We start from the raw sequence: 13,808 nt of genomic DNA, 5'->3' as shown, positions 1-13,808 counted from the left end.
GATTGTTCTTATTTCTCATAACAGAATGAACAGGTACATGGTTGATCAAGGATAGGGGAAGGTAGGCTGCCCAACTGTTATGAACACAAGCTAAGAAAAAAACTCCTTGGTAGTAAATTGACAGAAAGTGAGGAAAGAGGGTCTGTTGTTTAGTAGACCTGCTTACATACTGTAGTTCTTAAAATCATCACTCTAAAGCAAAATTACATTTTATAGTGTTTTATTACACAGAACAGAAATTTTATGAATACAGTATTTTATGCACATCGTGAAATTTGCATTTGTCATTGTCCTAAAAGGAATAGTCACAAAGAGGAAAGAGTATACTTAAGTGTTTCTTCTACCTAAAAGATCTACAATCACCAAATGCTTCAAGAATATTGGTATATAGTTGTAGAACAAAATATTCTTAATCTAAATTAGCAAATATCTTTTAAGAATTAAAATACTGCTTTATAAAGAAATAGAAGGATATTAAGAACCCTGTAAGAACCCTGTATTCATAGTTTTTAATCAATTTATAAAATTCAAGTTTAATACTTGACATGTTAAAAAACTGTAAACCTAGTACACTCTTAAATATTACACTATTATATCCAAATGCTGCAATCACTGTTTTTAATACTCAGGTCTTAAATCTATTCAATGGCAAATGATATATTAATCAACCAGTACTTTCAGAGTAAAAATATTTGGCCTCTTAATTACTGAAGCTGACTGTTTAAGTCAGTAATGTCAGCAAGAACTGCCTTCATTTTACAACACTGTTAAGTAACTGTTGTTACAGTCCTATAAGATAGCAAATCTCTCATATCAAATATGCAACTAGAGCAATGGAAGCCAATTAGTTTCAAAAGTTCCTGCATCAGCAACATCAAGGAGCAATGTTGACCACATACCATTCTGGCAGAGTGCCTCGCATATGATTTTGATGGACTGTCCAAAATGAGGATGAACATTTCATCCACACCCTCAGTCACCAAAGAAGTTTCTTCTTGGTGCCGAAATTATTATTTGCTTGAACTTTGGATAATTAATTTAAAAACATTTTAACACACATCAAACTGTGGAACCAGCTAAATGTTACTTGCCTATAAACATTGCAAAATTACCATGATGGACAGTAAAAACCTCAGCATTCATCAGCAATTTTTCTAGTAAGAAATGATAGATGGTTTTCTATAAAGGTAATGCTGACAATGCCACAGCATCTGAGGTAAGACATGGAGCATGTATAGCATATATACAAAATAGAGAAGTCGGAACGAAGAAGTACAAAGAAGCCACAATCTCTTCTACTGCTAGTAACTGTTATGATGCTGACCATAATACAATTTCAGGATGCCCCACATATGAAACATTGTATTGTTTACACGTTGCTCTGAGTAAAGCACATTTTGTTTTTCTCCTTTCAATTCTTAAAATAATCTGCTTTCCCTAGTAAAGCAGAAATGTGGGTATGTCTGACCTGATAAACAGCAAATCCACGCCTTATAACAATTACTTGAATTAAAAAATACATCTTTATTCATAATCTTTGTTGTTCCGAGCATCTTGTTTCTGCCTCCTCCTTCGGAGCTGCAGCTGTAGCTGAAGTCTGTTTGTGAAGAAGAATTGTTTCCAGCCAATTTCCTGTGCAAGTTCTTTCATTTCAGGTGTAATTGTGTCACACAAGTTCTTCACAATATTTTCCCATAGTGCATTACTGTTACATATCTAGTTGCAAGAGAAAGTAGAGGCTTAAAACCACAATTTGGCTTACTCGTTGGTGATTATTTTACTACACAAAATGTGTTTAGACCACACAGATGCCTTGTATGAAGGTCACTTGCAGTGCAAGCTGCCCATTTATCTTGAAAGATGCAGTACTAGTTAAAACTCACAATGATATCAGTGGAAGTTTTGCCCAGTGTTGCCAACAGAAGATATTGCATGTTCTTCTGTGAAAAATTTGAGTTTTGTTTGGTATGATATCAAAGGCTTTTCTGCCGCACTAAGAGCAGCTGTAATGGCACATACTTTCCTGGTGTGTAATTCATACAGCCCCACTGGAATCAATGAAGCTGTGTAAGATAATGCCAAAGAACTTGTCAGGATATAGAAATCACACCACAAATACAAATCTGTTTTCAAGGTAAGTAAAAGAAGCAAATTGCCTTTGGATTACAACAGAAATGCAATTTTAGGAAGCTTTCAGAAGCACTGTAGGGATTAAGCCTGTTTCTCAGGAGATGCTTCCCTCTTTCAAAATGAATCAGATTCAGAAAGAATCAGGTGGAAATATTATATTACAAACAGGAAGAAAAAAATGTTGTAATTTGTTAGATGACAACCATCACAAAAAAAGAATTTGGAAGATACTCTGTGTATATTATCTGCCCATTGTAAGTTACAGCAGAGTACAGCAACACTGATTCTTCTCCTAAGCATTCCACTTTTCTAAATGTGTACTTGCAGGGACCTAAGTGGAGCTGTACTAGATTATTGCAATGCAAGTGGCTGGTACGTCTGTCACAAGCAGTAACAGAAATAGAAAAGCAAAAGTCCTGGTGTAACTTCAGTTACATACTGCTGATGTAGCTGGATACCTTAAACTATTCCCTGACTACAGCGAAGCTGTATCAGAGTATGTGTGGCAACAGTATTTCTGTTGTTCTTGAATTGTGAGAGTGATGATGCTGCAGGCACACACAACAGGCTAATATATTTTAGCAACAGAAAAGCAGGGATTGGGGGGGGGGGGGGAAATGGTGTACAGAAATAAAAGAGATGATCACTGCCATTATTGTGGTTTTCTTTCCGTGCCAGTGGGTTCCGAATTGCGTAATAACCACTAGATCTTCCCTTCTGTCCCCCACTACCCAGCCGCAGGGTGGGCAGCGGAGCCCGCCCAGCGCCGGAGAGCCCCTTCTCGCCCTCGCGCCGGGAAGGTGGCTCCCTCTGGCGGCACTCGCCTCCCGCAGCTCACAGAACGCAGCATTTTTCTAGTTCAAATTTGGCTCGGTAAAGACCTCGTGCAAAACAGACGAAATGAATCCTATCTCGAGCTTGTGCTGGGAAACATCACAACCGAGCAGTCTGTTGGAAAGCTCACCGAGTGCTCCACCGGTGGTGTCCGCAATTAGGACTTCTGTACTTTATTTCTTTTGAGATGGAGCTTCTGTCACAATACTTAAAAATACTACCTAGTGAAAACCTGAAATACTTTGGAATGCATATTGAAAGCGCCTGAATACTCTGGAGAGCAGGATTTATGCTCAGAACTGCAGAGTCAGAGAAACGCCATGCTTTGGGTAACAAGTGAGGATACCTGTTCAGTCCAGCCTACGAGGATGCACTGCGCAGGATGGACGTACGGGGCCTTTCACACTCCACTTTTCAGTCCTGAGTCCAGAGACTGTTCTATTTTCCCCTGTTTGAAAATCTGAATATGCTATTTTATAATTCCACAGAGAGCAGCATTGTAGCCTACACATAAATTAGTCTGGAAATGAAAACTCATAGTACTGGGGCAAATTTTTAATTCCTTAAAAATGCTGCTGAAATGAGAGAAAGAGAGCATGGCATTACTAGTTGTAAAAAAGTTATTTCATTGTGCCAAAAATCTTATCTTTATTATTACGCAACTTAATTATTTCTAGGATTTCCTTAAATTCCAGAATATCCAAGGCTTTGTGTTAAACTAATCAAAAGTTTACTGCACTCCACAGTACCTCATCCTGCTCCACTCACGCTCTGGAAATGACAGACGGATTCCAAATATACTAAGAAATCATTTCCTGGCCTCCCTTCTATCCATTCTCTTCCTCCCTTTTAGTTGTTTTTATTCTCTCATCCTTTAGTGGTTGTTTCCCAGTCACAGTATCAACTGTTTTATCTTGAAACTGAAATAAAGCCCAGAACTTGGCAAGCTTATCTACTTCCACCTGCCCTTCATCTGTAAATTCCTGACGTGCTCTATTTTGCTATCTCACCATTTTCTCCTGTGCTTTCATTACACGGTCTCCTATTTCTTGTGCTCACTTGAACTCACTCTTGTTAAAGCATCTATAATGTCTTCGTAGCCACACCATAGGAACAGCAGTACAGCCATGTCCTCTTGAATGGTCAGCAGTCTTCCACAGAGCTTGGGCCACACAGCCTCAAAATAATAAACACCCTGTGAGTAACCTCATCCCGACACAATACTCCCTACCAGAGACATGTCCTGTTCTCCAAACTAAAAGGTTGATCTGTCTCTCTGAAGTCTCTCAGAGAGCATCTAGCTGTCACATCAGACTCAAGATGACTAATCCTGTTTTTGTCTTCTAGGTCTCACCATTACCTATGTTTTCAGTAACCGTACAACCCATAACTTGACAGGCTTCATTCTAGGCTCCTACAGCACCCCTGGGGATAAGAATCAAGTTATTTTTTCTCTTTAATATGCTTCTCTCTATTTTTCATAAAAAACACTTTTTTTCCCCCTACCTGAGTTATTGCAGCAGCCTTTTCTCAGGCTGTGACTGGGATAGAGAATGCAATTTTGAGGTATTTGGACCCACAAAAATCAGCTTCGTAATCCCAGCTCTAAACGCATTCTCTTTTCATCCCTCCAATTACCCGACCCCACACAGAGCAGATGACCTCTCAAAGGCCTTTCCAACACAGCCTAAGTTAGGCTATGACTTTTCTCTTTTTGGCACCAACAGACTGTCCGTCGTTCTCCTGGGATTTCCAGGCTATCCTTCCCTGCGTGTTACCCCTCATTCAGCACTGGGAGGCTACCCTTAGGTCCAATCAGCCAATAGCGGCAACTTCTGTTATTCACTCTTTAAAGTTTCAATTCAACATGTTCATACTCTTTCCCATACTTCCCTGATAGTTGGAAAGAGCTTGCCAAGAAGAAAGAATAATGTCTGCTCTTTCTCCTGCATTCCTTACAGTTCCTTGCTGCGAGGTCTACAGAAATCTTGAAAAAAATCTCTTTCTTTGTGCTCCTGTCTTTTGTCAAAGATTTAAATCATAAGCTCTCTAGGGATGGCAATGATTTTTTGTTTGTTAATGAGTCTAGCATAAGGCGATCCTGGCCGATGGTTTCTAGAAGTTTCTAGGCACTACAATAATGCAAATCATAATGCAAAGCATAGGTTTTACATTTCAAATACTTAATCCTGGAAGTAGTGCATAACACTGAAACAGGAGTTACAATCTGGATCATTGTATTTATTATATGCAACAGGATAATCACAATCTCTCTAACAGCCTTTCTAAGATCTAGCTTTTGTTGCACCCCTTCAGCTGTTTGTATACAGATGATTAATTTATTATCTCAAACTTTTAAGTAAAGCAGACAGATTGATTACATTAAATGTGAGATGAATCAAAACCAACATGCTGCACAGCAAAGCTAACAATTTTAAAATAATTTAATTTTTTTTTAATTATTTTTTTTACCATTTCAAATCTGCGTGAAACTTGAGAAAGCCTGGCAATATCTTCAAGCTCCAGAAAGGAAATGATGTACAGGAGCAACGGGACAGGAAGTCGTTCCAGGAAGTCATAGTTACCTCGGCACAGATTGAGGACATGTTCCAGAACTTTGGCACCAAACACTATAGCAATCTGAACTATGATAAAAAAACAAACAAATCCCACATTATTCAGATAATTCTAAACAAAAAAAAACCCAAAACAACAAAACAAAAAAAGAAATCAGAAAAGTCAGCTCAATTTTTTAAAATGTTTTCTAGAGAAAATAACATAAATATCTTATATTTTACATTAGTAATTTATAGTATTTCAATTAATTTTAAGAGTTGCTAGTGACGTTCAGGAAGGCTGAGCAGTAAAAACAAGGCTTTAATTAAAAAACTGTACGTTGTCTAAAATACAGCAAACTCTTGTCTCAGCTGAGGAACCTAAAACACAGCAAAGCTGAACAGAAAATTATCCATATCCATTTTGTCCATGTTTCCACGTACATATATATTTATTTACAAAAAGACTGTGCTATTTATTCAGGAGGATGTTAGTAAAACAACTGAAAAAAGTACTTCAGTTGCATGCTTTGAGGAAAATAATGATGGCTCTGTAGTTCTGCTTCTTACCTTATGTAGGTGCAGTTAAACACTAAAAGGAAATTGAAGACAGGTATCTTCTACTGTGACATAACACTTTTTGACTCATTCACTTTGTGACCCAGTACAATGCCAAATTCTTTTTCTATAGATCTTCTACTTAGTGAGCTACTCCCCATCCTGCATTCATACACTCAATTATTTCTGCTTCAGTTTCCAACTTGGGCTTTTGAATTTAACACTGTTTCTTCAGATCATTTATCTATTTTATTAAATTGCTTTAATAAAAATACTAGCTTATTATAAAACAAGATCCTGAATTCTATTTGCTACACTTCTAATGAATGATCAGTAGTAAATTTTGGAGCTGCATGTTTTTTCCCAAGATCTGATGACATGAATGCAGTCATCCAGATTTGTAAAGGACTTCCCCCCCGCCCCATCCTTTTCATTCAGGGACACAGGGATCAAAATTTAAATGTAAAGCAGAATTACTATTTTTTGTATTATGAAATTATTCTAATGCATCCAAAGTGGGGCGGGGGGGTGGTTGTTGTTGTTGTTGTTTTGGGGATTTTTATTTTTTTTTTTAACCAACTAGGGTCTAACTTCTCATGTATGTTAAAGTCATAAAACGAGAGAGAAACAGAATTTTGGAAGCTGAAACTACACTGACTCTAGGCAGTAAGTAAATCCAACTTTGATGCAGCAGTTTTCTCTCCAAAATATTTTGTAGGATGAGTTACAAAACGCAAGCTTTTGTGAACACATTTGAAAGAGCTTTCCACATTACAAGATTTCACTATTAAGACATTAAGATTTTTTTTCGTCTCTTTTCGTTCAAAATATTCCTAAGGCAATTACGCAGAAGGAAGCTATCACCTTATCTTCCTTCATGTCTTTGGGTAGATGGCCCAATACAGTTCAAGCTTTCTTTCCTGTTGCTATATCATAATGCAAGTGTTGGTTCTCACTTGCTTTCCAAGCATCTCAGTTCTATATAGTTGGTAATTTTCCTCAAATTCCGTATGCAAGTACAGGAATGATATACACAGTCAACTAAAAATTGTCTGGCTGATCTAATTCAAGCTCATACGCAAGAATGATCCAAATCTTTGCATACTAGGAATGACAATGATAATGTTTGTAGTGTGCATCTATTTCATGTTGAATGATTAAGCAGGCTACCACATGAACATTTGCCGCTTCTTGAGTTTTTCTTGAAAATTGTTTATTTCTAGACATAATAATGTGACCTGGTTTGGCTATTTTAAAGTATATTTAGCTGCATTTATCTTGCTTTATAATTGCATCTGCAGCTAATGATGAACTAACTATGAAAGTATATTGGACTTCAGGCTTTCTGTGAAATTTTCATCCTATGGGTGCTGGATTCTACTTGAAGACTTGTACTATTTGTTCACTCATCCAATGTAAATAGACTTCTCTTCTCTTGCCCTACACTATCATAAATTAATTTTTCATCTTTACAAAACCATAATAAAAATCTAGCTATATACAAAATCTTACTCCTCCCTCTTGGCTCTGTCGAGATTATGAAAAGAGACCAACGATACCTCAATTCACTGTCCAAAAAAGGAAAGATACATATACATACAACACACATAGGATAAACATACAATATACAACAGATAAACATTTTGCTGGTAGGACAGTACAAATATTTAGCAGCAAATCATGGTCTGGTGAGGTGTCTTTTATTTGAACGCTCATTTGGCAAAAAATTCAGTAAGGATAACCGGAATATTATTCCAGTATATATATTTGTGGAGTATTGGAAAAAAAAAAATGATCTGTGAATACTTAGAAGAACAGCAGCAAAGCTCCTCTTAGCTGGAGGTGAGAAGGAGGTGTAAAAACATCTGATTGTGTGGAACACCAAGAGCTATGGACAGAAATAATATCAATATAACAATATAACTTCTCACAAACATAGTAATTTATATTTATCTTAGTAACTTCTATTTATGTTAGCATTTTTCTGAAAACAAAACACTGCTCTTTTATATTAAAATTTTACTTAAAAAACAGAGGGAAAATCCCAGGTATGATTTTAAAGTTAATTTTAGAAGGAGAAAGAAATAACTGAATGTTAGGAAAGAATGACAACTGTGGCTTTCGATACTTCCTATGGGATAGAAAACCTCTGAACCGCCAATAACACTTTTCAAGAAAAAGCATGCAAATCTTATTTGTAACCTACTGAAAACACACAGGATAACAGCAGAAAACTGCGTGTTAACAATAATTTAACTATTTGAATCATCGTACCCAGGTAATGTAAAATAGATGTTTTATTGTGGCATTTTATGAATAACAAATGCCACACGTTAAAACCTTCACTAATATATGTTCACATATCAAATCCACTTTTATGAGGTAAATAAAAAAATATAAATTTTGAGAATAAGAACACTAAAACCTATTGCTAAAGTTCAGCTATAAGAAGTTCTATGTAATTCTTGGCAAAAAACATATAGAAAACTACTTCTTTGAAAGCTCAAGTTTATAAAAAATGATAATCAATTTTGTCAAATTAAAGTGTGGTGCAACTCTGCCTCAACTAATGGAGCGATTATAAACACCCACTGCAAACAAGCAGAGCATATTTAAAGACTCCCTGAGCACTAGCCAAATTCAAGAGGCAGTCCATTTTCTATTGGTTCATGATACATTCATTCCCCTTCTAGTCAAAACAAGTAGTAATAACTGGAATTAAAGATTTGTTTTGTTACAGACTGCAAGTGCTGATTGAAACTTTTTCCAGACACGTGAGCTCAGAATGTGCAGTCTTTCCATCAATGGAGCACTAACAGCAGTCACTTGCCGTCTCCCTACCCAACTGCCTAAGGAAGTGTTATTATTTCAATCAAATTAATTTCAAACTGGCCAGTTGCAAAAGTTATAATGGGGATCAGAAACACAAACCTGAACATAGAAATGCAGACCACGTTAACTCACCAAGGCTAAAAAAAAAAAAAATCTCAATTGTGCTGTAAGAAGTGTTAGATTTTAATAAGAAATGCATAGGAAATATGCGTTGGTCTTATTTCAGACCCTATATGAAGATACACTCAAGTTTACTCTTGAAACAGATATATTCTCTTGAGGAAAGTTTTAGCCTCTCCCCTACCACCTGAGATTCATATACTTCTTAGGAAAGTAGACCTCCTCTGCCTAGGTGTAAATAAGATAATGTCTCCCAAAGTTGTTGATAAAGAAAACAGGACTTCATTTGGAAATGACAACTTTCAAGTTCATCATAAAAATAGGATAAATATAAAGTCCCATCTGTAACTGTTGCTAATACTTCTGTCATTGTCTTATAATGAAAGCATCAATGTTGCTGGGATTTATCCTATATTTACATTTACTGTCATGTTTTTTGTTTTTTCCAGTATTCATATACCAATTTATATTAATAAATTCGTACAAAAAAAGCCTGTTAGTCAAAGCAATCACATCTTTCATGAAAGTTACTACAGATCAATATCGTAGATTATTCCATTATATGCCACAGCAAATTTGTAATTATTGTCATCTTACTATGAAGAGATGAATCATCCAAAAAATCCTCCCAGGATTCCTTAATTTCTCCAGGTCTTGATTCACGAAATTTATTCCTAAGTGAGATTTTCCACCACCTGAAAATTACCTACAATTGTGGAAGAAGAAAAAGAAAAAAGGAAGAAGAAATAAGTACCAAGTACCATGAGATAAATACATCGGTAAGATTTAGGATTCTGGTTGTGTAAATATTACTACTATTCCCAAAACAAAGTTATCATAAAAAAATCAGACCACAGTTACATTACCAGCTGCCCTACAACACGCTTCAAAGGACAATAAACATCTCCTAATGCACCTAGACAAGTGTGAAATGTTTTTATATACAAATAAAGAGTTCCCAACCCCTGCCTGCAAATTGCTGATAGAAATTAAAGCATGTTTAATGACATCTCCACTTGCAAAACTATAAACATTCTCTTTTTGTTTTTAATTTAGTCGCAGAAACACAATTCATCAGGCATTACATTATGTGGTTAAGTAGAAAAACCCATTCAACTGCTCAGGCATTCAAAAGTGGCAGTCTTATAAGTTCAACTGTCATTTTAATGTTTTGTTAAAATAAAAACTAATAGGACGGTTCAAAGCTCAGCACCTACACTGTCTGAAAACTCTGGAAAAAGCTTTCCAGAAGTACATGTTCAACTCACATTTTCAGAGTCAGAAAAAAAAAAGAAAGCCCACATTACAAAGCATTCAACTGAGACAAAAGATTAACATGAATAGTAAATTATGGAGCTATGAAATGATGGACAACTAGTGGCCCTGGCTACCAGTAATTTTCCCAGAGTTCTCTTAAAACACTAGTTATGTGCTTGAACAGTGTGTCAGTTTTTAATATTGACTTTTGTTGCTGTCAAAGCTGGGTCTACAGGAGAGGAAAGTTGTAATCACATCTCTTACTTCACACAAGTTGTTAGCAAAGATCACATTCCAAGCCAAAAGTAGGATTCAGTTGCTGTTGTAGGCAAGGTAAAAAAAAAAATATCTTGTAATCTTACTAATATTAGTCTGGTTTATTTCCTTCCATTTCATTGAGAAAAGTGAGCATTTTAAGTTGTTATATGTATAGGTGGATTCCTGACACACTGAGCAATAAAACTGAGAAATTAAAATATTAGTGAAGTGTGCATTTATAAACACACACTCTTGTATATACGAAATCCACTCCATAGATTCTTATTTTTTCTACTGTAGAAAAGGAAAATTAAAGGCAAGTCTTGAGTTAACTGTCAATAAGCCATAGAAGACTACTCACATGCACTGACTGAAGAACACAGGGTTAAATTTACCATGACAAATCTTAGATCTGACAAAAGTGGTTTATATCTCTCAACATGAAACTTAACTTTAGATCTCTCCGATATTTCAGTGCCAAAAGGTAGATTTTTAAGTTGAGAAGAATTAAGTATTTGTAATTCCAAATAAGTTTCATTCACTTTCATCATTAATTTTCAAATTAAAGCTCAGATTCCAGACAATCTGCTAAGGCAAGCCCACACCAATCATTTCTATATTTTTCAAGTCTTGCTTTTATCCTGTTGATATCTCATATACAATAATAGCAAATAAGTCTGAATAAAGGCTTAACACCTACATTTGAATGTCAAACATAGTCAGCTAAAATTTTTCACTTTGATGTTTATTGTGGCTAATATGTCATTACAGAGGGTAATCGGAATTACTAAACCATATTTCTGGTAGCATACATGCAAAATAGCTTCAATTAACTCCCAGACATATCTGCAATACTCTGTAAAATAACTCTCACTATGGGAATAAAAGAAAAAACATCCTACTCAGTTACATAAGTTCATCCTATTTTACAATGATACACGGAGTCTTTATTCCTCTGCAGTGAAACAGTTGCTTCTTTGAAGGGGTAAAAACCCCATTCACCCAATCTGTATTCTAGAATTTAATATATGAAAAATAAACTACACCACTGAAACATTTTATAATAGCAGAGTCAACATTTTTGTATTGTACATGCACAGTACAGACCACCATGTTGCTAAAATAAGACCACCTAATACACTAGTGGTAATACGAGGATTCAGTGCAAAAGAGATTATAAATCACTTGTCATTCTGTTGCAGTGATGATCTTACTACCTGGGAAGGCTTTAGAACTCGGATGCTTGTAGCCCACCATGGGGATAATGGGACAGTGAATGCTGTACTGTATTTGCAAAAGCTCTTTTTCTCTCTAGCAATGTAGGGAGAATCAGCACGTAAAGCTACTTCCATTCTTATTTGTGGAAAACGCGAGGTGAAAATAAAGTCAGAACAAAACTGATAGGCAAATGGAGAAAGAAAAGACATCTTCCTACATGTTCCTCACCTTGCACACCCTTCAAAATGGTATGACAGAATACAGTATATTATAAGGGAAAAAGATCATTGTTAAAGGAGAAAAGAAACCTGGTTAATATGCTTTGTCTTGGCCTTTTCATGTTATTGCAGGAAGTGACATTGCTCAAAACCAACAACAACAACAAATGGAAACGCCAAGTGTAACTGAAAGAGAAAATGGCCACCTTCCTCCAAAATCACTTACCAAAAATTATTAACAATGACTGTTGCTTTTCAACTTTTGAACTTTAATACCTAACAACATTCTTCAGAACAATTTTACGTATAACCTTATAGATTTAACTATACACGAATTTAGAAGTCTAATTCTTAAAAAAGCAGAACTATATTGCACAACAGGTTACAATGTGTGGTGATCTGTTATAAAATGTATTAATAAATACTTTTCAGTCTGGCATATAAAGTACAGTAAAATTCAGTATATACAGATAGCAGATGCTCGCCCAAATTCTGTACTGGTGTAAGCAATACAAACTTTTCACAGTAAGCATTCCATATATTTTTCGTTTAGTATTTTGTGTGTATGAGTGTATTTATCCGTAATATAAGTTTATGTAGAAACAGATGTACAAGAACATATTTAATTCAAACACTTGAGCGTGCATATGTGTACATAGACTCTTGAATAAGATTTTATCTTCATAAAATCCAACTAATCCTAAAATGGAACACTAAGCGAATACTCTACAAATGAAATACTTCTGTCCTATTTTTAAAGCAATTACAGTATATGTTTTAACATGGTATGTGTTTTAACTTGGTTATAAAAATTTACTTTCTTGTACCATTGTTGTACAATTATAAATTCCAAAGCATTTTAACACTAACTTCAAAAACTTCAAAAATTACAGAAATACATATTTCAATAATGTCTTCTCTTCTTAACTGTTACACCAGGAAGCACACTGCAACAGAATTATCTGCTAGAATGGGAAGATCAGGCCAACATGCAGAGGCAAGGGAAAAGTAAAATATTCAAGTAATTATATTAAACCCCACCGTGTATTTTCTAAACATTATTCTTTGATTTAAAATGGAACAAACTGACAATAGCACTATTCCATTTAGAAACTTCCTTACATACAAATACCCAGGACAAACTCCAGTTACCTTGGTAATTTGTTAGCACATGGTATTCCAAAGAAAAATATTGCATAGATTTTGTAATACCTATGCTTTTTGCATAGATTAAAAAGATGAAGAATGTAAAGTATTATAAGTGCATCGTGGTTACCATGGGCACATTTAATTCTCGACGTTATTTGGAGGTGCAAGTGTTAAAGCAATTCACCACCATGTTGCTTACTCCATTAGCATTTTTTTGTGTGAAAAGAGAGAAGAGGAAAGGATGATCAGAACCAAATCTAAACAGCAACAACCAGCCAAGGCTTCAAATAAAAAGTCATTGAAATTTTTTAAACAAATAAAACAACTAAAATACTTAAGTGAAAATTAGCAATGAATAAACTATTTTGGAAGTATCTATTGTCAAAATTAATCTGGACTGTAGATTACCAGAAGCATAGTACTATTTACATTGTATAAAAAAATAATATTTGAAGTTCGTCATGTGGTGAGCCACCTATTAAGGATGCTGGGCTCAACCTTCCCTTAATTTAATCTATTTGGAAGTTACAGAAGTAGAGACAAGTGTCACATGACAGCCTCATGCTGTATAATGAGAAACCTCTGGGAGAAGCTGGAGATAGACAGCGTGAATTGTGAAGCCCTGTTATAAAGGCATATATGAGAAACTGCTTCCTTCTCCAATATACATTTTTAGGAT

General features: G+C 35.4%; 1 protein-coding gene across 3 annotated transcripts in view; it reads right to left on the bottom strand.

Moving 5' to 3' along the window:
* Positions 1 to 205: 205 nt before the first annotated feature.
* The window catches only part of FBXO36 (F-box protein 36), a 28,234-nt gene continuing 14,631 nt past the window's right edge, over positions 206 to 13,808 (bottom strand). For 2 of the 3 annotated variants that reach the window (XM_074590905.1, XM_074590904.1), the window contains exons 2-4: positions 9,627 to 9,735; positions 5,437 to 5,609; positions 206 to 1,716 (exon numbers count right to left, since the gene is read on the bottom strand). In XM_074590905.1, coding sequence (XP_074447006.1) covers positions 1,525 to 1,716; positions 5,437 to 5,609; positions 9,627 to 9,735 — 474 coding nt within the window. In that variant the 3' untranslated portion in view covers positions 206 to 1,524. Of the gene's footprint in view, positions 1,717 to 3,892; positions 4,142 to 5,436; positions 5,610 to 9,626; positions 9,736 to 13,808 lie in introns of those variants that run through there. The other variant, XM_074590906.1, reaches the window with a different exon arrangement.

This window comes from Larus michahellis, chromosome 6 (assembly GCF_964199755.1).
Source record: "Larus michahellis chromosome 6, bLarMic1.1, whole genome shotgun sequence".
NCBI lineage: Eukaryota > Metazoa > Chordata > Aves > Charadriiformes > Laridae > Larus > Larus michahellis.
This window is presented reverse-complemented; position numbering and strand designations above follow the sequence as displayed.